General features: G+C 43.4%; 3 protein-coding genes across 6 annotated transcripts; 2 read left to right on the top strand and 1 right to left on the bottom strand.

Annotated features, from left to right (window-relative positions):
- Positions 1 to 1,548: 1,548 nt before the first annotated feature.
- GPR150 (G protein-coupled receptor 150) lies at positions 1,549 to 3,494 on the top strand. Its single transcript, XM_008144557.3, has 2 exons — positions 1,549 to 3,049; positions 3,224 to 3,494. The coding sequence occupies exon 1, from the start codon at positions 1,549 to 1,551 to the stop codon at positions 2,818 to 2,820; it is 1,272 nt and encodes a 423-aa protein (XP_008142779.2). The 3' UTR covers positions 2,821 to 3,049; positions 3,224 to 3,494.
- Positions 3,495 to 7,326: 3,832 nt separating this feature from the next.
- On the bottom strand, positions 7,327 to 8,825 carry LOC114232605 (putative zinc finger protein 56). The gene is made up of 2 exons (XM_054714337.1): positions 8,554 to 8,825; positions 7,327 to 7,576 (listed from the first exon to the last, which is right to left on the bottom strand). Exons 1-2 carry the CDS (start codon positions 8,823 to 8,825, stop codon positions 7,327 to 7,329), a joined length of 522 nt encoding a protein of 173 aa, XP_054570312.1.
- A 4,914-nt stretch (positions 8,826 to 13,739) lies between these two features.
- RFESD (Rieske Fe-S domain containing) lies at positions 13,740 to 23,656 on the top strand. Of its 4 annotated transcripts, none has more exons than XM_054715055.1 (5): positions 13,762 to 13,875; positions 18,282 to 18,326; positions 21,089 to 21,271; positions 21,383 to 21,417; positions 23,028 to 23,656. In XM_054715055.1, exons 3-5 carry the CDS (start codon positions 21,094 to 21,096, stop codon positions 23,289 to 23,291), a joined length of 477 nt encoding a protein of 158 aa, XP_054571030.1. In that variant the 5' UTR covers positions 13,762 to 13,875; positions 18,282 to 18,326; positions 21,089 to 21,093; the 3' UTR covers positions 23,292 to 23,656. The 4 variants fall into 4 exon arrangements, with proteins under 4 accessions (XP_054571032.1, XP_054571030.1, XP_008142752.1 ...); XM_054715056.1 differs by lacking the exon at positions 13,762 to 13,875 and adding an exon at positions 16,424 to 16,658; XM_054715057.1 differs by lacking the exon at positions 18,282 to 18,326 and having other exon boundaries at positions 13,740 to 13,875; positions 21,093 to 21,271.
- The last annotated feature ends 1,377 nt before the right edge of the window (positions 23,657 to 25,033 follow it).

Raw genomic sequence — 25,033 nt, 5'->3', positions numbered from 1 at the left:
AGAGAAGTTCTAAAACGAAATACAACTCATGATCCTTGACTGTGCCCAGCACAATGGGTGAAAATAAATGCATCTCCATTAATTCATCAACTCAAAACATATTTCCTGAAACCTACCATGTGTCAGGCCCAGTGTTAAGCACTAGTGATATGATGATGAAAACTATAAAGTCTCTAGCCAAAGGACAATAGCTCAGGAAATTGGATTACTACAGCAAATGGCAAGATTGTCATTGGCACCCACCAAGCCCTCCTACCCCATGCACCTTGAAGTGCCAAATGTTGTCTCAGCCTGGGTATGTGAACCCCAATAGACTCCCAGAGCAGGAAGTGCAGGAATTCTACTTTCAGGGTAAAGTAATAAGGAGGGTGCACAAAAGACAAATTGATGCTTCCAACAAGAAAACTAAAATTTGTGAAGTTGGAGGGTTAAAATAAGAGGCAGCATTTAACCTACACCATTTCCTGTAACTTGGATTGCTTTTTAAAAACTTGGCTGGCTTGTTATTTTCTTAGTCACCTTTTCTCTAAGCTTATTGGAAGCGTAGTCCCTCCTAGCTACCTCCCACCTGCTGGAACACAGAATCAAGAGAACGAGAAGCCATGATGACACATCATCGCTGCATGAAAATATTAGGGGGAAAGTAGCAAATGTACTACCATTTGCATAAAACCTCTTGATGCCCTCTTCAGACTAATGAAATGAATTTTATATCACCCAGAGAGCAGCTGTGATCCTCTGCTTCTAGTAATGAGTATTTGAAACTAGGTATCAGACCACTGCAACTCCTAATTGCCAAACATCACTGACTTTAATCCAAATAAATCCTCTCATTGTTGGCCAAAGATACATTTTTATTAAAGATTCATCTAATGGGATCCTCTTTGCTCAAAATGCTGTTAGGTTTCTTGTGTTTGTTTTTCTCCTGCTAGTACAGATCCACATCATCTCAACCCTTTTTTATGTTTTTCATCAAAACTGGTTCCTTGTTTCTTTCTCCTCCCTCCTACCCCCCCCCCCCCCACCCACACACACACACACTTAATGGCAATCATGGAACCATTTTGAGGGGTACAATCTCAGTCAGGAGCTTCATCTTTTGTGTGTTGGTCTTGGGTTAACATGAGCCTTTACAACGGCCCGGCAAAACGACCTTCCGTCCAGATGGGCTCTACGGGTAAACTGGGAACCCTGGAGCTTCCAGAGCCCAGTGGTATGAGGCTCCTGCGAGGGCAGCCTGGGGGCCTTGGCAGAGATGGGAAGGGGAGAAGGACTGGGCGGGCAGACACGGAGAAGGTGGAGAATAGGAATCATGTGTGTTCCTCGAGTGTACAACCCACATTCGAGTGACAAGTGACGAAGGCAACCTATGAAAAACATCTAAGCACAAATATACCGGAATCCAGCTGCCTCTCTGTGCACGTGGGTTTTCAACTAACTTTGGGAACTGACAGATGCGGCATCGCGCCCCGGCGCAGCCTGGCCTCCACCTCGGTTCCCTACGCCCTGCCTAAGGTCTTCGGTACCTGCTCTTCCTCCGAGGTAAGAATGGAGTATCATTCCTTCAGCCTCCCAACTCTGTCGCCGGCGCCCAACCACTCCGCAGCCATCTCTCCGGGCTGGGGTCTCAACCTGACTTCCGGACGGGAAGTCCCAGCTCCGGGGCCGCCGCCGCCGCCCGGCCCGCCTAGCCGCCTGGTCTACCTGGGGGCCGTCCTGGTGGTGGCCGTGGCCGGCAACGCCAAGGTCCTGTGCCGCCTGTGCGGCAGCGGCGGGCCCTGGGCGGGTCCCAAGCGTCGCAAGATGGACTTCCTGCTGGTGCAACTGGCCCTGGCCGACCTGTACGCGTGCGGGGGCACCGCGCTGCCGCAGCTGGCCTGGGACCTGCTGGGCGAGTCGCCTCGGGCCGCGAGCGACCACGAGTGCCGCTTCGTGCAGCTACTGCAGGTGTCCGGCCGCGGTGCCTCGGCCCACCTGGTGGTGCTCATTGCCCTCCAGCGCCAGCGCGCCGTGCGCCGTCCCCAGGGCCCGCCGCTGCCCGCGCGCGCCCTCGCCGCCCTGGGCTGGCTGCTGGCGCTGCTGCTGGCGCTGCCCTCGGTCTTCGCGGTGCGCGGGACAGCCCCCTCGGCGCCGCCCGCCGCCCGCGCCTGGCCCGGAGAGCATCGCTGCCGCGGCATCTTCGCGCCCCTGCCGCGCTGGCACCTGCAGGTCTACGCGCTCTATGAGGCCACCGCGGGATTCGCGGCGCCGGTCGCGGTCCTGGGCGTCGCCTGCAGCCGCCTGGTCTGCGCCTGGTGGCAGCGCCCGCCCCCGGCCCCATCTGCGGCGGAGCCCGCGTCAAGCCCCGGCCAAGCCCCGGCCCACAGCGCGCTACCGCGCGCCAAAGTACAGAGCTTGAAGATGAGCCTGGTCCTCGCGCTGCTGTTCGCGGGCTTCCAACTGCCCTACTTTGCTGCCCGGCTGGCAGCTGCGTGGTCGTCGGGACCGGTGGGAGAGTGGGATGCTGAGGACTTGGCGGTGGCCCTGCGCCTCGTGGGGGTGGCGAACAGCGCCCTCGATCCCTTCGTCTACCTCTTCTTCCAGGCCGGCGACTGCCAGCTTGGGCGGCGGCTGGGGAAGCGCCTGGGCGCGGACTGCTGCGTGCGGGGAGCGGTCTCGGAGGACGACGAGGGACCCCAAGGCCTCCAGGCGCTCCACCGCCACCGCTGGCCCCATCCCCATTATCACCACGCTCGGCGGGAGCAGCTAGAGAAGGGCTGCCTGCGCCCCCCGCCGCCACCCCCCTGGCCGCTGCCCTGCTCCTGCGAAAACGCATTCTAGGTGGTCCGTGGCCAGAGACCGGTCATCTGTCGCCGCGGCACAGCCTCTAATCACAGCGGGCCGGAGGGTCTCCGAGAGAGGGACACGGAAGCTGTCCACTTTCTCCATTCTCCTGATATGTATTTTTTGTAATGTTTACATTTTCCTACATTCTTCCCGTTCCTTTCAGTCCCTGTTCACATTTTCCCACTTGGAAACGAGGGAGCAAGCCCTTTGTGAAATTGTCAAGGTTATAATTCTTTTTTAAAAGTTCTCTTTTACGCTCCCATAGGTTTCTGGATAACATCGTCTGTTTTAGCTAAATTGCCAAGCTTTTATTTGCTGGGTTATCATCTGTTTTTACTTATTTTGAGTTGTGTTTCAATCAAGTATACCTTGGGGACCAATTTGCCTTTCTTTCCAGGAGGAAAATCCGCACGTTGCTCTCCCCAGGAGCCCGGAAATTGTACCAGTGGTACTGTGAGAAATGTAATTGTGCTGTTTTTGTTTTGTTGGGGTGGGGGTGATGTGTAGTGTTTTTGTTTCATGGTAGTGTGTTTTCTCAGAAGAAAATCAGTGCGGGTCTTTATTTACAACCTAGCTTCCACTTCATTAGAAGCTGGACTTGCAGGAGGGAGACATACAAGCTTCCCTTAGTCCCTTTCAAAAATGCCGAGTTTCAGTAAGCAATTATCCCTGAGCTCAGACCAGCCTCTACAGTGGAGAAAAGAAGCACCAAGTGGTGGGTACGGGCGGCTCCCTGTCCCAAGGAGATCTGCAGCTAGGAAGGAAGCTGTAACCTCAGAATGCTGCGTGTTCATATAAAACTCCTTTTTTAAAAATGAAAGTAGTGTCTATTGGTGTGGATTGCTGAGAACAAGGTCAAGGAGTAGATTTAATTGGTACCCTCCTCGTTAACTGACCTTGGTTCTACAGCGTTTGTGAACAATACATCCACTTGTTTGCCAGTGTCCTTCAGCTGAGAATCTGCAAGCTTTCCATTATAGCGTTTCCTGTACATGCACAAATGCAAAACTAAGATGCAGAAAGGGGCAAAGATTGGTAAAATTCACTTGCAGAGTCAATGCTCTCTCAGGTTGTTTTTCTCACTGATACAGGGCAGGGCAAAAATAGGTTTACAGTTGTTCCTAAGGAAAATAATACGATTAGTAAATAATAATACAAGACACTGTTTCACATACTCACAACTGTAAGCCTACTTTTGTCCCACCATGTATATTCCAAATTCTTAAACAATATACAACACAGAGTAGGCACTCAACACTTATTTACTGAGTAATTCATCATATGAGTTAGGCATATGGATAGAAGACTTACAAAAAGAAATATTTGTTAGGCTTGAAACTCCATACTGTTTTCCATGGTGGCTGTACCAGTTTACATTCCTACCAGCAATGAATGAGGGTTCCTTTTTCTTCACAACCTCTGCACTTGTTATTCTTGGTTTGTTGAGAATAGCCATTCTAACAGGTGCGAGGTAGTTTTGATTTGCATTTCCCTAATAGCTAGTGAAGTTGAGCATCTTTTCGTCTGTCTGTTGGCCATTTGTATGTCTTCTTGGGAGAAGTGTCTGTTCAGGTCCTCTGCCCAGTTCCGTAGTCAGGCAGAGAGTACCTCTCCCTCCACCTTTTGTCTATTCAGTCTCTCAAACTGGGGAAGGCAATCTGATTTACTCAGTCTCTATTCAAATGCAAATCTCTTCCATCAACACCCTCCACGCACACCCAGAAATAACATTTAATCAAATATCTGGACACCCTGTAGCCCAAATTAACACATCAAATTTACCGTCACAGGAAACTATTAGGTCTCCTTATAACTTCATCCCTAATGGGAAGTCTCAAATGCCTATAATTTTTTACTTTTCTCTCTGAAAGTACTCTAAGTAATACATAATTTCATCTAAGGAAGGACCAAAGGATACAGGTGATTGAAAATTTAGCCTATGCCATCTTCCATGAGGTTATACTAAGAGAAAAGATTTGGGTACTGAACATTCAAGAGCTACTATGCAACCTGCAACCTTCATTCATCTAGCCAATGAAGTCATGCCATTGTTAAGCTTGAAACTCCTTCGAGCGGCTTCCTTGCAAATGATACAGTAAACATTTCCTCAGCTAGCTGGATGGAGATTTTTAAGTGTATTTTGAACTTTTTTAAGATTTCATTCTTCATTGAAATCTTTATTTTTATTGTATATTTTTAAAATATACTCACTAAGAGCCTACCCTAGACCAATGTGTCCTACAATATACTTTGTGAAGCAGCAGAGGCTTCCATATTAATACATTATAAAAGAAAAAATAGTTTTATAGTTAAGTATTTGGAACAGTAGGTTAAATAGGGTTTCTCTCCTTTTTTAACTTTTTATTACAAAACTAGAGGCCCAGTGCACGAAATTTGTGCACTGGGGGAGGGGTGTCCCTCAGCCCAGCCTGCATCCTCTCCAATCTGGGAGCCCTCAGGGGATGTCCGATTCCCTGTGGGATTGGGCCTAAACTGGCAGTCGGACATCCCTCTCACAATCTGGGACTGCTGGCTCCCAACCGCTCGCCTGCCTGCCTGCCTGCCTGATCACCGCCTAAACACTCCCCTGCCAGCTTGATTGATTCCTAACTGCTCCCCTGCCAGCCCAATTGCCCGCAACTGCCCTCCCCTGCTGGCCCAGTAACCCCCAACTGCCCTCCCCTGCCAATCTGGTTGCCCCCATCTGCCCTCCCCTGCAGGCCTGGACACCCCTAACTTCCCTCCCCTGCCTGTCTGGTCGCCTCCAACTGCCCTCCCCTGCAGGCCCAGTCGCCCCCAACTGCCCTCCCCTGCTGGCCCGGTCACCCTCAACTGCCCTCCCCTGCCAGTCTGATCGCCCACAACTACCCTCCCCTGCTGGCCATCTTGTGGCAGCCATCTTTGACCACATGGGGGCAGCCATATTGTGTGAGGGTGTGAGGTTCAATTTGCATATTACCTCTTTATTATATAGGATACACAGAAAAGTTGAAGAAAAAATACAAAACAACACCCACACATTCACCACTGAGTTTCAACAGTTAACATTTTAAAATGTTAACATTGTTAAATATATTTAGTTGTTTTTGTTTTGGTTTTTTAAATATATTTTATTGATTTTTATAGACAGGAAGGGAAAGGGATAGAGTGTTAGAAACATCGATGAGAGAGAAACATCGATCAGCTGCCTCCTGCACAACCCTACTGGGGATGTGCCCGCAACCAAGGTACATGCTCTTGACCGGAATTGAACCTGGGACCCTTCAGTCTGCAGGCTGATGCTCTATCCACTGAGCCAAACCAGTTAGAGCTAGTTGTGTGTTGTTGTTTTTTTAATAACTTGAAAATTAGTTGCAGAATCATATGCTTACACGTCACCTCTGAAAATTTGAGCATGTATCTCCTAAGACATGCTTGCATAACCACAGAAGTATTATCACTCTTAAGAAAATTAGCATTAATTCCCTAATATCATAATACCCAGTTTATATTCAAATTTTATCTTTTGTCCTCAATATAATTTGTAAAGATTTTTTTCTTATGGACTAAAATATAATTAGTCCATACATTACATTTGATTGTTAAAGCTCTTTAGTCTCTTTTATTCTAAAACAGCCTCCCTGACCTTTTTATTTGTATTTATTTTTTCTAAAGTACACAGAAGCCAATCTGTTATATCCCCAAAATTAATAATATTCAAAACTTTAGAATCCAGCATAAAAATTGAATGGTGGGCTTCCTACTTCATGAATATAAAGCAATATATTTGCCAAATTCTGATGTCAGTTATAGCATTAGTAAAATTCCAAACTACTGAACAGAAGCTACAGGGGCCTGAAGGGCTGATGTGGAGGAGGAAGAGGTTTAGATGCCATTGTTATAGCACAGAGAGGAAAAGAGAGGGCGCTATAGAAACATCAATGATGAGGGGGAATCACTGATCGGCTGGCTCCTGCAAGACCCATACCTGGAATTGAGTCCCCAACCAGGGCCTGTGCCCTGACCCAGAATTGCACCCTGGCCTCCTGGTTCATTTATCCAAGCTAAACCACTGAGGCAAGCCAGCCAGTGCTTTCTCACATTTTCTACAGTGTACGGCTTTCCTCCATTATAAAAGTCTCTGATATCCAGTAAATTTCGCGCTATAGGTACAGGATCTTGCACATGCTCTACATTTGAAAGATTTCTCTTCAGTATGAAGTCTCTCATGTACAGTAATACATGAATGGCTTTTAAAGACTTTACTATATATTTCACATTCATAAGGCTTGTTCCCAGTCACATTCTGTGATGTTCAGTAAGTTCTCACTGCTGGTCAAGGACTTATGACACTCCTCATATCTGTAATACTTCTCTCAATACTACTCTGCTGTACAACAAGGCAGGAACACTGGTTAAAGGCTTTGTTACATTTTTACATTCATAAGGCTCCTCTCCAGTATGTCCTCTCTGATATGCAGTAAGGTTTGAGGAGCTGCCAATGGATGTGCCACATTCTCTTCATTCATGTGACTTCTCTCCAGTATGAACTCTCTGATGCATAGTAACATTTGAGGACCATCTAAAGGCTTTGTCACATTCTCTACATTTATAAGGCTTCTTTCCATAATGAACTCTATGATGATAAGTAAGGTGTGAGGACCGGCTAAAGGCTTTGCCACATTCTCTACATTTATAAGCCTTATCTCCAGTATGAATTTTATGATGGCGAGTAAGTTTTGAGGACTCACTGAAGGTTTTGCCATATTCTCTACATTTATAAGGCTTATCTCCAGTATGAACTCTCTGATGACAATTAAGGGAGAAGGAATGGCTAAAGACTTTCCTACATTCTCTACATTTATAAGGCTTCTCTCCAGTATGAACTCTGATGTCGATTAAGTTTTGCAGACTTACTGAACGCTTTGCCACATTCTCTACATTTATAAGGCTTTTCTCCAGTACGAACACTCTGATGATTTTTAAGGTTGGAGGAATCGATGAAGGCTTTGCCACATTCTCTACATTTATAAGGCTTCTCTCCAGTATGAACTCTCTGATGGGTAGTAAGGTTTGAGGGCCAGCTAAAAACTTTGCCACAGTCTCTACATTTATAAGGCTTCTGTCCAGTATGAACTCTCTGATGGGTAGTAAGGGTTGAGTGTTGGGTAAAGGCTTTGTCACATTCTGAACATTTATAAGACTTTTCTCCCGTATGATTTCTATGATGCTGAGTATGTCTTGAGGACTGACTAAAGCCTTTTCCATTTGCCCTGAGTTTGTAAAATTTTGCAATAGTATGAATTCTTCCCTTATGTACAATGAGAGATGAATGACATTTAAAGGCTTTGCCACATGCTTTACATTTGTAAGGCTGCTCTCCAGTATGAATTCTCTGATTTACAATGCAACCTGAAGGCCAAATAGATGTTTTACCAGAATCTTTACATATATAAGGTTTTTCTCCACTATGGATTTTTTTTGCATCTATTTAGATTGAATATTTGACTGAAGACTCTCCCACATGGATTCCATTTGTAAGCCTCCTCCCCAGTATGAATATTCTCTTGTTCATTGTAATTTGATGATTGCTGAAAAGACTGGACACATTTACTTCCTTTGTGTGTCTTCTCCACAACAGGAATAACCTGATGTATGTTGTGATTGGACATTTGGTCAAAGACTTTTCCACTTTTATAATGGTCCTCTGCAAGCTCACTTGAACGATGATTAAGATGTGACTCTTGCCTAATGTTTTTCCAATGTTCAATCCACTGATAACTGTTATCTCCATTATGTGTACTCAGTGTTATTTCAGAGAATAAATCTTGTATTCCGGGCTTTGGCATAAAGGCCTGGTTATCTTTAGGTGGTATAGCCAGAGTGGCCAGGTTGCTGTAGTTCTCCAACATCACATCCATGTACAATTTCCACTGAGCTGGATCCAGGCATTCCCACTCCTCCTGAGAAAAATCTACAGCCACATCCATGAAGGTCAATGGTCCCTGAGAAGCAGCCATTTGGTCCTGGTCCTGATAGGGGTCTGGGTTGTTTTCTCAGGTGACAATATGTTGAGGAGTCCCAGAATATGCCTTCAAAGGCATCTGCACAGCCTAATAATCAGCTCACCTCACACTCACAGTCAGGAGGATCTGGAAATGAGGAAAAGCCCACTCCCTCCTGTCCTTTGTCACAGGAGAGAGTCAGGAACAATGAGCTCCTACATGGAGACCACACTGTGAGGTGTTTTATTTCATCTTCATGTGTCTCTCCTCCCAAAGACATCCAAAAACTCCACTGTGAGAGGCTCCAGAGCGGAGACTTCAACAAGGACTTCAGCGCCTGCAGCGCCCCTCAGCCTTCACTGCTGGGAGGCGGATGGAGAGCATCAGCTTTAAAGCACAAACACCATCTTCAGGGAGAACCCGCCATCTTCCCTCCCTGAACTTTTTAAAAAGGTATTGTGTTTTGAAGAGACCAATCCAATTATCTTGCAGAATATCCCACAATATTAATTTCTAAAAATATTTCCTTATGGTATCTTCTAACTTATTCACCTTTTCCCAACAGGTTTCTTTACAGAAGTACCTCTCAGAGTCAATATGTTACTGTACAAAATGACTCTCTAAGTGGATACCTTTTAGGAGCCTCTGCTCTCTTCACAATAACCCTTTCTTTGGGAATTGTCCTCATCTCCACACAGAAAACACACACACATATACACAAGCCTGTAGAGTCACATTTCGACTACATAACCCCACCTTTGGGGCTAGCCCATTAGAAACACTTCCTTGAAGACAAGTGCAGATATAAGTGCTTACAGAAATGTGGACAGTTTTATGGAAGAAGACAAGAAAAACCAGAATTAAATACCCATTGTTTATAGGTGAGTTTGAAAGTGATACAGTTATTGTAGTTGTAATGCCTATACCTGAGGGAAAGGCAAGAGAATTGTGTTGAGTCCTAGAGGAGATACAACCAAGATGACACACACTGAAGTCCAGTCGGCTGGACAATACCAGGGCAAGCACAGGTCTGGCTTAGATGTCGGTCTGATGGAAGGTTATCTCCTATTGGTACCATCCAACTTTAGGAAAAATTGTTTTTCACAGTGCATTATTTATGCAGGCTCAGAGAAAAAAACCTGGGCTAGAAAAAGTGGAAAATAAAACTCTTACCATTTGTAACAGCATGAATGGACCTGGAGAGTATTATGCTGAGCGAAATAATCCAGTCAGAGAAAGATAAGTATCACATGATCTCACTCATATGTGGAATCTAATGAACCAAATAAATGGATGATCAAAAATAGACCCAGAGTCATAGAAGCATGAACAGACTGTTGAACCTCAGAGGGAAGGCAGAGGAGGGTAGATGGGAAGAGATCAACCAATGAACTTGTATGCATAACCTGTGGACACAGACAATGGGGTGGTGAGGGCCCGGGGAAGGGAGAGGGGTAGGGGGGGGGGGACAGGAACTGGCTGGGAGAGGTTAATGGGGGGAAAGGATGACTATGTAATACTTTCAACAATAAAGATTTTTTTAAAAGATGAAGAAACGCAGTGTCTGTAAAAGCATGTGGCAGAGGTATTCTTGCTCCCTATGACCAGAGGAAACCAGATGGAGCAGTAGCAACAGCAGAGTCAAAAATGTGCACAGGTGATAACCCAGGTGGTACAAAGGTAAGGAACACTGGAGAATCACCTCTGCAAGCAAATTGTATAAACCTAATTCATTCCATAAGAAGAGAAGCTGAAATCAGCCTCTGTGTTAAAGACTTAACCCTTTGCACTCGCTTGCTTTTTTCTCGATTCCTTTATTCTAATGCTAACCATGTCAAGTCACACTCGACATCTGAGTGCAAAAGGTTAAAATGCCACTCGCGGCAGATGTGGAGACTTTGGCACTCTATAGACTCTCCCTCAATGCAGCACACCCAGCCCAGAAACACCAGGCTCTGTGGAGTATTAGACGGGAACCCACACCCCTTACCCTGTGGTCTCATATAAAGGAATTTCAATTAGACTAACTCTCCAGGACTCTATCCCCTGTTAGGGTTAAAAGGGAACAGTTGAAAACAAAACCAACAAAGATGGACAATGTTGTCACTTATGGTGATGGCAGGAACAAAGGAAGTATAGGTATGTTTATGGGAGAAAATTACTTCAATTCAGAACATAAAATTTGAGACAGTTATGTATGAGATAGGTTAAATATGCTATGTTGCAATCATAAACTGAAATCTTAAAATTTCAGTGGCTTAACACCATAAATGTTTATTTTTCACTTAAGTTACATGTCATTTATAGCTTGGTAGAAGTTGGTGAGTTGGGGGAGGGGGTGGGTAGTCTCTTTTCCACATAGTCACTCAGGGCCCCAGGCTGGTGGAGGCTCTACCATCTAGAACAGCAGTCGACAACCGGTGGTCCGTGAAATCTGAAAGGTTGGTGACCGCTGGTCTAGAACGTCAGTTGTTGTGACAGAGAAAGGAGGTGACTGGAGAAGTCTTATATCAGTTCTGCTATGCTTAAGTATAAGGTGCACTTTCACTCACAGTCCATTGGCCAAAACTAGTCACTAGGTCTCAATCAAGTGTAAGTGGGGTTGGGAACATGGGGTAGCAGATGGGATGTTTGGTGAGCACCACTCTTTCTGCCACAATTCCCAGGTTGGAATATCAGGCAGGTATGAATATTGGGCAGACTTCCACTTACAAGTCATAAGCAGATAGGTGGCATTTAAAGCCACCCTCACTTTCTCATAATCTGAATCCCAATGGACTAATAAGGGCAATGTAATCATCTTTTTTCTGGTTTGAAGGAACAGGAAATCCAGGTTGATGGATATTTTTCAAACTTGCCTGTAGTGAAACTGGCAGCACACAGATTTTTTCACTAGCTCACAAGACAAGACTGGCTTAGGACTGAAGGCAGTTTTTGAACCTTTCTGAGAGGAAGGACTTAGTCCTGGAAAACCCTGCCTAGAAACAGCCTGATGCTCAGAGCAGAGGAGTGAGGCTCAAAGGTGAGAAGGGACAAGTGAAACTATCTGCAAAGATATTGAGGGGCAAGATCACAAAAGAAAAGCCAAAGTTTTCTGTGGTAGGTAACAAAACTCATGCCAACGGCTACCACTAGGTGTCACTAGTAGGGAAGGAAAGAATGAAAGGAAGAAAGTGCCTCCAAATGCCTCAGGTGGACCTTGGTGGGAGCTGAGCCTACACTGGCTGGAACTGTTGTAATGGGGGGAAAAAAGGGAAGGGAGAGGGGGAGGAGAAAAGTAAAATGACAGTATGAATCATGAATTTTATTCTGAACTGTAATGACTTTCAAAATGGACTTTATGGGCTCCTGCTTTTAATTCATTAGCATGCCTACACTGCATGCATGTGTGCCTGTGTTTGTATAACTGAGTCTCAGAAGTGGAGAAAGGTAGTTTTTTCAGCCTCCCACTACAGCTTTCAAAGCGTCTTATCCTTTTCATGACTAATCACATTATTACTTTCAGTGGAGATTTAAAAAAAAAAAAATTCCCATTTCTCTCTCATTCTTGTGTATGTATATATTCATGTATATCTACTGAGGTCTTCGGTTTATTCAAAATCAGATTTAAGGTCAGTGGATCTAAGATGTGCCTTATCTTAATGCCCAGCTTATGCCAAAGCAAAAAAGAACTTTTCATTAGAAATAGCAAACCTTACTTAGTCCTTCAGTGACACCAACTGCGACTACTTACATATTTCATGTGTCAATAAAATAATTTGGAATTGCTAACAGATAATGTAAATTATAATAAATCCAAATATATTTTATTATCACTTTGGTAAAGCAATTCTTCAAAACTAGATGTTTAATTTGTGCTTGAATCAGTGAAACAAAAGGTCAAACTGGAAATTATTCCATAAAATACATCACCCTAAAGCTATACTAAACATAATAAAAATCTGAAGAAAATGACATTGCAAGCAAACCCATTATTCTGGGCTTCTCAATCTTTTACATGTTTTGGCTCAGAGGAAAAAAAAAAAGTCATTTGCATGGCATTTTGGGATAAATGGATAAGGCTTCTGGGTTTCAGTAGCCCAAGGCCCTATTGGCAACTCAAGGATCTGCGATCAGTGTATCAGGATATTAAACAAAGTTTGTGGTTTTCAACCTGAGGTCACACTGGAATCACCTGGGAAGTTAGAAAAAATGTATCCTTCTCCCCCTCAAGATTTTTACTTCATTGGTCTGGGCATCAGGACTTTTTAATACCCCCAGGTGACTCTAATACGTTTAGCCAGAGTTAAGAACCATGGCATTAGAAGACAGTCAAGGACGCTTTAAAAAAAACCACACATACACAAAAAAATACTATCAGAGCATCTAGCTGCCAGTTTTGAACACAAGTATAAGGTCGTTGTTGCTTTTTCAATTCGGAGACGTATAAAGAGAAAAAACAAAGTTGCAAAGTTCAAAATACGAGAGTGAAAATCTTTTCTCGTTCCTCCAAAAAAACCAAGTTATTTTTTTCTTAAAGAAAAAGCTTATGTACATACCTACGTATTTCCATCTCGAGAAACAATTTTTTACACTAAAGAGGGTACACATAGTATTCTATGGCTACAAGCAATTCACATGTCTACACTGTTTATTTCCTGTGACCATTCCCTTGCTGATGATCATTTAGCTATTCTCATTCTTCCTTGCAATAAAACATCTTCATAAATGGATTGCCTGCATTGTGACTAACGTTTCCAAATGTTTTTACAAGGTCAATTCCTAGAAGTGAGATCGCTGGGTGCATTTAAAAGTTGGATAAATGTGGCGAGATCAACAAAATAAATGGATGCCACCTACGTTTGCGAAAGACAAGATTGCTAAGACTTGGTTGGCAGGTCCCGGCAGAGCGCGGTGGGGCCGCGGTCGCTGTCCAGTGGTTCCCGGAGACGGGCGCGCCGGGGTCACGTGGGCGGCTCGCCCCGCCTCCGGAGTCTCGGCCGCCGCCCGCAGCCCCGGCTCTCGCAGTAGCTTCTCGCGGGGTCCGCGGGGCCGCTCACGCCAAGGAGAAGCGAGGGACTAGAAGGTAAATTCTGTTCCGGCCGCGGAGTCGGGCGGCCGGGCGTGGGGCGGGGCGGGGATCCCGGGGGCGCTGCTTCCGGCTGGGAGGCGGGCCTGGGCTCGGACTTCCGGCGACGGCGGCGGCTTCGGCTGCCTGGAGCTGGCGAGGGTGGCTGTCGTGTGGCTTTTGTCCCCCCATCACCACTCCTCCCTCCGGCCGTCTGAGGACCGCGGTCTTCCCGGGCCTCGGCCCCGCGTCGGTTAACCATTAACCCCGGGGGCAGGCTTCCGCCCAGGCCCAGGGAAGCCCACACGCCTGGTTCCCCCTAGAGCCCGCGCCACACCCCGAGCCTGCCGCCTCCGCTGGGCGGGCGGGCGGTTTTCACCCGCTTCCCCAGCCTTGTGAGCCCGGAGGCAGGAAAACTGCGGCGGGGTCCGCCTCTGCTCCTGAAGTGGGCAGGCGGGGAGTCCTCATCCTCTCGGCCCCGCCGAGGACTGCAGACCGTCTTTGTAAAATGTTCGATAGCTGAAGTCCTGTGCCCCGAAGCGGGCAGAGCCCAAGGACCACGGCCGGGCCCTGCTGCGAACACCGGGCTGCAGTGGCGAGGATTCCCCGTGGCCGGGAGACACTGGTCTCGCCGAGGCGGGATTCACCCCTGGCGATCTCCTCTCTGATATCCCAGGGGGCTCACCTGGCGATCTCCTCTCTGATATCCCAGGGAGCTCACCTGGTGATCTCCTCTCTGGGGGTTCACCTGACGATCTCCTCTCTGATATCCCAGGGAGCTCACCTGGCGATTACTAATATATCCCAGGGAGCTCACCTGGTGATCTCCTAATATCCCAGGGAGCTCACCTGGTGATCTCCTCTCTGATATCCCAGGGAGCTCACCTGGTGATCTCCTAATATCCCAGGGAGCTCACCTGGCGATCTCCTCTCTGATATCCCAGGGAGCTCACCTGGTGATCTCCTCTCTGATATCCCAGGGAGCTCACCTGGCGATCTCCTCTCTGATATCCCAGGGAGCTCACCTGGCGATCTCCTCTCTGATATCCCAGGGAGCTCACCTGGCGATCTCCTCTCTGATATATCCCAGGGGGCTCACCTGGCGATCTCCTCTCTGATATCCCAGGGAGCTCACCTGGTGATCTCCTCTCTGATATCCCAGGGAGCTCACCTGGCGATCTCCTCTCTGATATCCCAGGGAGCTCACCTGGCGATCTCCTCTCTGATATATCCCAGGGGGCTCACCTGGCGATCTCCTCTCTAATATCCCAGGGAGCTCACCTGGTGATCTCCTCTTTGATATCCCAGGGAGCTCACCTGGTGATCTCCTCTCTAATATATCCCAGGGAGCTCACCTGGCGATCTCCTCTCTGATATCCCAGGGAGCTCACCTGGTGATCTCCTCTTTGATATCCCAGGGAGCTCACCTGGTGATCTCCTCTCTAATATATCCCAGGGAGCTCACCTGGCGATCTCCTCTTTGATATCCCAGGAGCTCACCTGGTGACCTAATATCCCAGGGAGCTCACCTGGTGATCTCCTAATATCCCAGGGAGCTCACCTGGTGATCTCCTCTTTAATATATCCCAGGAGCTCACCTGGTGATCTCCTCTCTAATGTCCCAGGGAGCCCACCTGGTGATCTCCTAATATATCCCAGGGAGCTCACCTGGCAATCTCTCTAATATCCCAGGGAGCTCACCTGGCAATCTCCTAATATCCCAGGGAGCTCACCTGGCAATCTCCTAATATCCCAGGGAGCTCACCTGGCAATCTCTCTAATATCCCAGGGAGCTCACCTGGCAATCTCTCTAATATCCCAGGGGGCTCACCTGGTGATCTCCTCTCTAATATCCCAGGGAGCTCACCTGGTGATCTCCTAATATCCCAGGCTGTGGTAGCCGATTCCATAACGGCGGTGCGACTTTATTAAATTATTGGGGGAAAGCTTCCTTTTTAAACATTTGTTGGCACAACTCTTACACATTAGCGTTCCTAAATTTTTTTTTTAAAAAAATGGAGGACCACCGGTGTGAGAGAGATTTTTACTTTGCTAAACGGTTTGGTACCGTTCAGATAGTTCACTTGCAGGCCACGTGTTTTTATAAGTCCATGGATACTCCTTCGATGAAAGGGTAAGGTTTATATTTCCACGTTCACAAATTTAGACTCATAGGATCTGGGTTTGAATCTTGACTACTACTTTTGAGTTTGAGGAAGCCTTTGTTTAAAAAGAGCCCTTTGCCCTTAGTTCCCTCGTCTGGAACATAGATACCGTACCGCTGGGGGTTTTGTGGAGATTAATGAATTCATACACGCCGAGAGCCCAACCATTGGCACGCCCTGAAAGATCGCTAGTTTCATCTATTATTCTGCCATCCAAAGAGATGGCACAAAGCTATTTCTCTTGTCTGAACCTAAAAGCAAAGGTGACACTTGGAGCTATTTATTCTGACAATATGTAGACCAAATCTCCAGACTTAGTAAAAGTACCTTGGTCAGTGCTCAAGAGGAATAACAAATTCCTTTAATCTCATGTCTCTTTTTGTCTCTAGTGTCTTATGGAAACTGGATTACTGTCTATTTTTAATTTAATCTGAATGGATTCCTTATGCTGGAAAGGTAGCTAATAGAGATTGGGAGCCATTTAACTAATTTGTGATTTTATGTGGTGTCAACACCTTTAGAAACCCAATTTTAGGCACGAGTCAAAAAAAGAAATATTTCTCAAAGAGTGAACTGTGGAACAAAATGGCTAACTTTTTTCAGAAGGACATCTTCCTCATCTATCCCACAAACTGGGTAACCTGTTTAATTTTTCACTTTCTTTTTATTCAGTTAAGATTCTACTATCTTAAGGTTGATTCAAAATAGAGGAAATGTGTGTGGGAGCATCTGAATAGTGCATCCAAGTAACAGTAGTTAAGGTGAATACATTGCTCTTAATTGTTCTCTGAAGGGACCAACTATGATATTCACGATATGGTTAAGAATAATATGGGTGTTAGTTATAGTCACCAGATATCATAAATAAATAAATAGAACCATTTATGATGCATATAGGGAAGAATTATTTGAAGGATGAGATAATAGTTTCCTAAGCAAAATGAAAGACTATAATCGTAGTTCTCGGAAACCTTTATCATTAGCCCCAGCTTTCTCTGTTCATTTCTTATCAGCCCCTGCAAAGTTCACTACAGTTACTTTTTTTTTTTTTTTAATTGAGGGCAAAATCCTGCAAAGACTGCATGTTCTAAGAGACTGAAACTTGAGGGAGGATTGTATTTGATTCTCATTTATTTGGGAGTGGGAGAGAACTTATTTAACCTTTGATGCTACCCCACATCTCATGTATTTTGCTACTTGCTTGGTACTAGTATTACTTTTCTAGCTTTTGCCTGGAAAAAGAAATAGAACTATTCATTTATTTCCTCCCCTAATGCCAAGTTTTGAAATAAGCTGTACGAAATTCTCAAATAGTCCATTAATGATCTATGCACAGGCACATTCTCTAAGGATAGTAAGTGCCATTTTATCCCATTTTTCTTAGATTTTGGATTAGTTGGATCATAAAGTAGGATACAATGCAAATTTTGAAAAAGAATTTTAAATATAAGACTAAATGTAATACTTTGAGATGTTTAAGAAAATTTGTATTTACCATCCCCTTGCTTTTCTTTATAAATTTACTCCTTATTGAGTATCCATGAATAATATTTTTGGTTTTGCCTGTTTTTGCATTTGATAAAAATATTTTTAAATTTTTTTCATTTAAAGTTATATTTTTAAAATCCAACTTGACATAGCCATACTACTACTACATTCCATTGACTGAATACAAAAAATTATCCATTTCACTGTTGATTGATTTTGAGTTGTTTCCTGCCCAATTTTGCTATTGTAACCTTTCTTGTGCATGTCCCCTGGTGTACCTCTGAATGTTTCTCTATAATTCACAGAAAGTGGGATTATTGGGTCATGAATATGTTCAACTTTACTAGGTAATGCCAAGCTGTGGGGAGCACTAATTGATGTCATCACTATCAGTTGCTCCGTATCCTTGCCAATACTTGGTATAATTTTTTGCCAGTCTGTTGGGTAGAAAATAGTATCCCATGTATTACTTTGCTTTTCACTTCTTTTACATTTTCCTACTAATAAAGTGAAGCGTCTTTACATGTGATTAGTGGCCATTCAGATTTTCTCATTTGTGAGATGTTTGTTCTGTATTTTGCCCATTTTCCTATGATTATTTGGTATTTTCTTTCTGGTTTATAGTTCATATATTCTGAATCTTAATCCTTTGTTGGTTAAATGCGTTGCAAATTCCATGTTTCTTGCTTTTTCTTCAGCCTATTTCCCCCCTTTCAGTTCATCTTTCTGTTTCCATTTTTCTTATCATTATTGCCCTTCTGTCTGTTCTAGCACAAAATGTGATAAAGGGCTGCACGTCCGTCCAACACTGTGGAGGTAATTACTACCACATGAGCAACTTGTGTACTTTGGGTAGCTTCCAAACTGTTTAGAGATGTAGTATTCAGAAAATCATGGCCTTTAAAAAAAACAACATTATATTTTTTTGCTTTTATTATGACAAAATAATTTTTCAAAAATAGCATATGTGCTTTTCCCATCCTTTAAAAAAGTAACTAGGTTAGTTAGAGCAAAGTTTAACAATGCTAATGTCAGAGCACAAATTTGACATGTCTGTAATTCCCTAAACTTGATTTGTGTAATAATGCTTTCCTTTATACTTTGAACTTAAAGCTCCTGCTTCTTCCCATCAACACACACACACACACACACACACACACACACACACACACACACACACACACCTCATCCTATACTTCAATTTTGGATCTCATGCTCTAATATCTGTCTTCCTTATGGCTCAGAACTAACTTCAAAATAGTGGTGTATAAATCCCTTCTATCTAAAGCTCGTTTCTACACATTCACATAGAGATTTTACTTCCTAATCATTTTTGTTTTATGAACTTATTAAAAAAAATTTGATGCTCACCAGAGGATATGTTTTTATTGATTTATTTTTATATTTTTAGAGAGGGAGAGACATTGATGTGGGAGAGAAACATGGATCACTTGCCTCCCATGTACTCCCCAGGGATCAAATCCGAAACCTTATGTGTTCTGCCGGGGAATCAAACCCACAACCTTTTGGTATATGGGATGATACTTCAACCAACTGAGCCACCCAGCCAGGACTGAATTTATTATTTAAATGAACTATCCTTTCATTTGAAGTTGCTGAGAGAGTAAATCTTAAAAGTTGTCATTACAAGAGAAAAAAAAATCCCATAACTATGTATACTGCTGGTATTAACTAGACTTATTGCAGCGATCATTTCACAATGTCTACAAATATCAAATCATTATGTTGTACACCCTAAACTAACATGTTGTATGTCAGTTATACCTCAAATTTTTTAAGTAGCTAAATGAGCCAATGCTCTGTTCCTACTAACATTTTCAAACTTCTAGTCAGCCATACAGGATTAAATAAGTATTTAGAGAAACCACTAGAAGGCCTGAAGACTATGTTCTTAAAGTATACAGAAGGTGTCCTTGAAAGGGTTGCTTTCAAATAAATAGGCTAAATATCTGGGATGTTCATTCACACCCATCCCCTTCTGCTAAAATAGTCGACTGGTTGCTCTGTAAGAGCTGGCTGTCCATGCCAGGCAAAACCAAGTGAGCCGACCCAGTAATTTCACTTCTGGGGATTTATCCAAAGAAACCCAAAACACAAATTTGAAAGAATATATGCACCCCTATGTTCATTGCAGCGTTATTTATAATAGCCAACCTATAAAAGCATCCCAAGTGCCTATCAATAGGGCAGTGGAAAAAGAAAGTTGTGGTTCTTATCTACAATGGAATATTACTCAGCCATAAAAAAGAATGAAATCTTACCATTTGAGACAGCATGGATGGATCTAGAGAGTATTATGCTTAGTGAAATAAGTCCATCAGAGAAAGACAAATACCATATGATTTCACTTAATGTGTGGAATCTAAAGAACAAAATAAATGAACAAACAAACTTGAAACAGACTCATAGACCCAAAGCGAGAACTGGTGTTTGGAAATATAGGCAATAATATTGTGTAACTATGTATGGTGCCAGTTGAGGTACTGGAAATATTGAGGGAAACACTATGTAAATTATGATTGTCTAACCCAGTGGTTCTCAACCTTTCTAATGCCGCGACCCTTTAATACAGTTCCTCATGTGGTGGTGACCCCCAACCATAAAATTATTTTCGTTGCTACTTCATAACTGTAATTTTGCTACTGTTAATGAATCGTAATGTAAACATCTGTGTTTTCCGATGGTCTTAGGTGACCCTGCTAGCGGTCTCAACCTGTGGGTCGCGACCCACAGGTTAAGAACCGCTGCTGTAGTTTTCCGATGGTCTTAGGTGACCCTGCTAGCGGTCTCAACCTGTGGGTCGCGACCCACAGGTTAAGAACCGCTGCTGTAGTTTTCCGATGGTCTTAGGTGACCCTGCTAGCGGTCTCAACCTGTGGGTCGCGACCCACAGGTTAAGAACCGCTGCTGTAGAGCCGAAGACCATCGGAAAACACAGATATTTACATTACGATTCATTAACAGTAGCAAAATTACAGTTATGAAGTAGCAACGAAAATAATTTTATGGTTGGGGGTCACCACCACATGAGGAACTGTATTAAAGGGTCGCGGCATTAGAAAGGTTGAGAAGAGCTATACACCCAAAACGAATACATAAAGGTGTGTGTGTGTGTGGGGGGGGGGGGGGGTGAGAAGTGACACATCTCAACCCAGAGGTCCAAGACTATCCAGACTATCGTGGAGTCCTAAATTCAACAGGATAACAACCAAATGTTGTTTAGCATTGAGTTTGATCGGGAATAAAAGGATAGTGAAACTTTAGTCTTGTGTTTTAAGAGTTCTGAAATATCCACCTTACACACTGAAATGAATCTAATACAAGTCCAGCTTTAAAGTGAGGAGACCGCCCTAATTTTGGCAAGGTTTAAAAGTCTGTAACTCAAAATCATGACTATAATTCAGTATTTTAAAATGTATTATATAGCTACAAAAAAATGCTTCAATCAGTCTCAGAGAAATTAGACTTCTCTTACAATATGATTATCTCTGAGTTAAGTTATAGTCTGACTAGTGAAGGCCACTTACCAATTTTTTTTATTTTTCTTTTTGGTTCAGCTAGCATGGATCTTGGTAGCCCTGAACAAGATCCTGAAATGAAGGAGGAATATTCTTCTGTCTATGTTGGCAGAGAAGATGACATTAAGAAATCTGAAAGAATGACAGCTGTTGTCCATGATAGAGAAGTGGTCATTTTCTACCACAAAGGAGAATATCATGCTATGGATATTCGCTGTTACCGTAAGATTTTATTTTTTATTTGTAAATCTTGTACTTGTTTGCTGACCACAAAACTATCAAAATTTCCGGGGGTTTTTTAGTGACTAGATTTAATACTCAATTTCTTTTCAGACTCAGGAGGACCTTTACATTTGGGAGAAATAGAGGTATGTAAGATTAAATCTATTCTCAAAAAAACTCAAATGTTTTCTATTTATATTCTTAGTTCATTCTGTAGTAAAAAATAATTTACATTTGTCTTTGCACTATATTTTAATGCTTCTAGTATAATTGCTAATATTTTAGGAATTTTCAGCCCTACAATGTAAAGAAAACCATTTCACAGATAAATGTGAGAACTATGTATGTCTTCTGACCTAACGATTGCACTCTGAGATATCTACCCCACAGATATAATTGCACAGATGTTTAAAGGAGATGGTCATTGTAGCATTAGTTATTGTAATTAAAAATGACAGCAATCTAAATGTTTTAACAATAGGAAACAGTTTAAATAAATAATGAATAGCCATGCTGTAGAATACTATGTTTTTCTATTTCATGAAACTGATAGCGCTCTCTCTCTCTCTCTCTCTCTCTCTCTCTCTCTCTCTCTCTCTCTCTCTCTCTCTCTCTGATTGGTACAAAGTACAATCTTTTTTTAAAAATATATTTTATTGATTTTTTTACAGAGAGGAAGAGAGAGGGATAGAGAGTTAGAAACATCGATGAGAGAGAAACATCGATCAGCACCTCTCGCAAACCCCCTACTGGGGATGTGCCCGCAACCAAGGTACATGCCCTTGACCGGAATCGAACCTGGGACCCTTGAGTCCGCAGGCCAACGCTCTATCCACTAAGCCAAACCGGTTTTGGCACAAAGTACAATCTTAAACATAGTGTTCTACTCTCTCTATACTTCATATCTACCTAGTTCTCCACCTGCCCTCATGTCCTCATGTAAAAGGACATGTGTATTTAAATTATGAATGTTAATTTATAATTTATGAAAATATGAATCTTTGCTAACAGTTTTCTGGGGATATAATGTCAGTATTCCAGCACTTTGGGTGTTTAAAAAAATGTAAGCACCTGGTGCTGATAAATGTGGAAGAATTTCTCCCAATTTCAGACCATGACAGACCTATAGAGCTATAAGACCTTGCTACTCAAAGTATGTTCCATAGAGCAAAGTGTGTTCCATGTGTCACTTGGAAGCTTCTTGGAAATGCAGTATCTTGCGCCTACTGAATTTAAACAGAATGTTGGTGACTCCTGTGCTCTTTTAAATTTGAGAAGCACTGTTTTAATACAATTAAGAAGTTGAGAATTGACTACTTTGGAACATAAATCGCTCTTTAATTAATATATGCACTCAAGCTTTTAGTAACCTCTTGAATTATATCTGAAGCTTACCATTCTTCCAGCAGTTAGTGAAAATTCATTAAGAAGCATTTGAAACCATTGCCTCATTTCTGTCAAGAAAGTAACATTGACATCTAATATAGGTAGCAGCACAGCTGCAGCAATAGGTATAGTTGCTAATCTTCTGGCAGAGCTCTAACACACTGGAATTCTTATCAATAGCAAAAGGGATGATGTGATGACTGCTAAGATTAGATCCTGCCTTATGCTGACTAATTTCTAAATGGGAGGGGGAAAAAAAGTCGTCTTGTTCTTTAACCTGGTTCTTCTGCAATAGATTCTGTTCTGAGTCTGAGGTTTATTGTGAAGATTGGAAATATCAGACTATTAAATTAATTATTTCCTTCCCTAGGATTTTGATGGACGACCGTGTATAGTTTGCCCCTGGCATAAATTCAAAATTACTTTGGCAACAGGAGAAGGACTATATCAGTCTATAAACCCTAAAGACCCATCAGCAAAACCCAAGTGGTGTTCCAAAGGAATAAAGCAAAGGATTCATACAGTGACAGTGGACAATGGGAATATTTATGTGACTCTTTCTAATGAACCTGTTAAGTATGACTCTGATTTTTATGCCACTGGAAACTTCAAAGTAATTAAGACTCCTTCCTGATAAAATCATATGGCAATGAAAAGTGTATATGTTTTAAAAATAACCTTGCTTCAATACCAAAGATGATTTTTTCCAACATAGGCACATTACTTATCTTTAAAAGTCATACAGTTCTGATAGGTTCAATAGCACAAGTACTGAGTATGAAGTCTATAAAATGCATAGGTCTGGTATGTGCACTTAAAGAAGGATGAAAGTAATTCAAACTAAAATGAAGAAAAGGTATAAAATAAGATCTATTAAGAAAAATGGGGGGGGGGTCCTTATTTGATGTAGCAGATTTTATTTATCATGGAAAAGTTGAATATATACAAAGTAAACAGAATTATATAATAAACTCTCATCACCCAACTTCAGCAATTTCAGCAGTCTTCCATTCTTGTTTCATTGATACCTCCACATATTCCCTACCTCTCCTCTTTGATTGTTGTTACTACTTTTTAAGGTAAAATTTAAATACATTGAAATGCTTAAATATTACCTTCTGTCTTTTCAAATATATATATAGCAGACTTTTTACACTTAAAAATTGCCTCCAGAAATTAATTTAAAAATAAAAAGCTTATCAATGTGCTAGACATCAAAGCCACGTAAATCTTGGCTCAGTTTCTCTGGTCAAGACACATAGTCTCAACACAGGAAGACAAACACAGCTGCTGCCGGGAGATGTGAAGTCTCCTCTTCAGTGAGCAAAAGTGCTTTGAATGCCTATATGAAATTTTCAAATAATTGTTTGTTTTTATTTTTAGAGAACTTTGTGTATGTATGTACCACTAAGTGTTTCATGTAAATGTTATAGAGGGAAAAAATGTAGGGTGTTGTTCCTCGGAATCCTTTCTGCTAAGTTGATGTTAAATGGTTTACCCTGCCAATTATTTTTGGCCAATGCTGTTCCGGTTGCCTGATTCCCGGGGTGCTTGTCATCTAAAACTTGACAGCACATAGAATATAAGAACAAGTAAAAACAGAAAGACATAGCTATTCATAGCAGAATATGAATCTGGAGAAAAACAAACCTCGTCTCAAAGCACAGCAGTTTTCTTAGTGGCATAGGATCATATTACAGCTCCAAACCTAATACTTAGCATTCTAAGGGACCCACCTGGACTCTGTCCCTTGGTTATTGTAAAAATAATAAATGAATATATCTTTAAGGCTCTGCTAATGGAGTACTTTGCTACATATTATTACACTAGAGGCCCGGTGCACGAAATTCGTGCACGGGGTGGGTGGGGGGGTTGTCCCTCAGCCCAGCCTGCACCCTCTCCAATCTGGGACCCCTTGAGGGATGTCCAACTGCCTGTTTAGGCCCAATCCCACTGAGATCGGGCCTAAACGGGCGATTGGACATCCCTCTCACAATCTAGGACTGCTCCTAACTGCCCTCCCCTGCTGGCCTGGTCCCCCCCAACTGCCCTTCCCTGCAGGCCTGTGTCCCCCCCAACTGTCCTCCACTGCAGGCCTGGTCCCCCTCCCAACTGTCCTCCACTGCAGGACTGGTCCCCCTCCCCCCCCAACTGCCCTCTACTGCAGGCCTGGTCCCCTGAACTGCCCTCCCCTGTATGCCTGGGTCCCCACCAACTGCCCTCCCCTGCATGCCTGGGTCCCCCACAACTGCCCTCCCTTTTTGGCCTGGTCTCCCCCAACTGCCCTCCCTTGCAGGCCTGGTCTCTCCCAACTGCCCTCCCCTGCAGGCCATTTTGTGTCCACATGGGGGCAGCCATCTTGTGTCTTGGTATGAT

Source organism: Eptesicus fuscus, chromosome 4, assembly GCF_027574615.1.
Source record: "Eptesicus fuscus isolate TK198812 chromosome 4, DD_ASM_mEF_20220401, whole genome shotgun sequence".
NCBI classification, from domain to species: domain Eukaryota; kingdom Metazoa; phylum Chordata; class Mammalia; order Chiroptera; family Vespertilionidae; genus Eptesicus; species Eptesicus fuscus.
The sequence above is the reverse complement of the archived record's forward strand: the minus strand, read 5'-3'. Positions and strand labels throughout refer to the sequence as shown.

Coding starts and splice junctions, on each gene's coding strand:
- GPR150 (XM_008144557.3), top strand. CDS start 1,549: ATGGAGTATCATTCCTTCAGCCTCCCAACTCTGTCGCCGGCGCCCAAC.
- LOC114232605 (XM_054714337.1), bottom strand. CDS start 8,825: ATGGCTGCTTCTCAGGGACCATTGACCTTCATGGATGTGGCTGTAGAT. Junction 7,577..8,553: donor GAACATTGGAAAAACATTAG/GCAAGAGTCACA, acceptor TTATAAATGTAG/AGAATATGGCAAAACCTTCA.
- RFESD (XM_054715057.1), top strand. CDS start 21,094: ATGGATCTTGGTAGCCCTGAACAAGATCCTGAAATGAAGGAGGAATAT. Junction 21,272..21,382: donor TATGGATATTCGCTGTTACC/GTAAGATTTTAT, acceptor ATTTCTTTTCAG/ACTCAGGAGGACCTTTACAT. Junction 21,418..23,027: donor TACATTTGGGAGAAATAGAG/GTATGTAAGATT, acceptor TTCCTTCCCTAG/GATTTTGATGGACGACCGTG.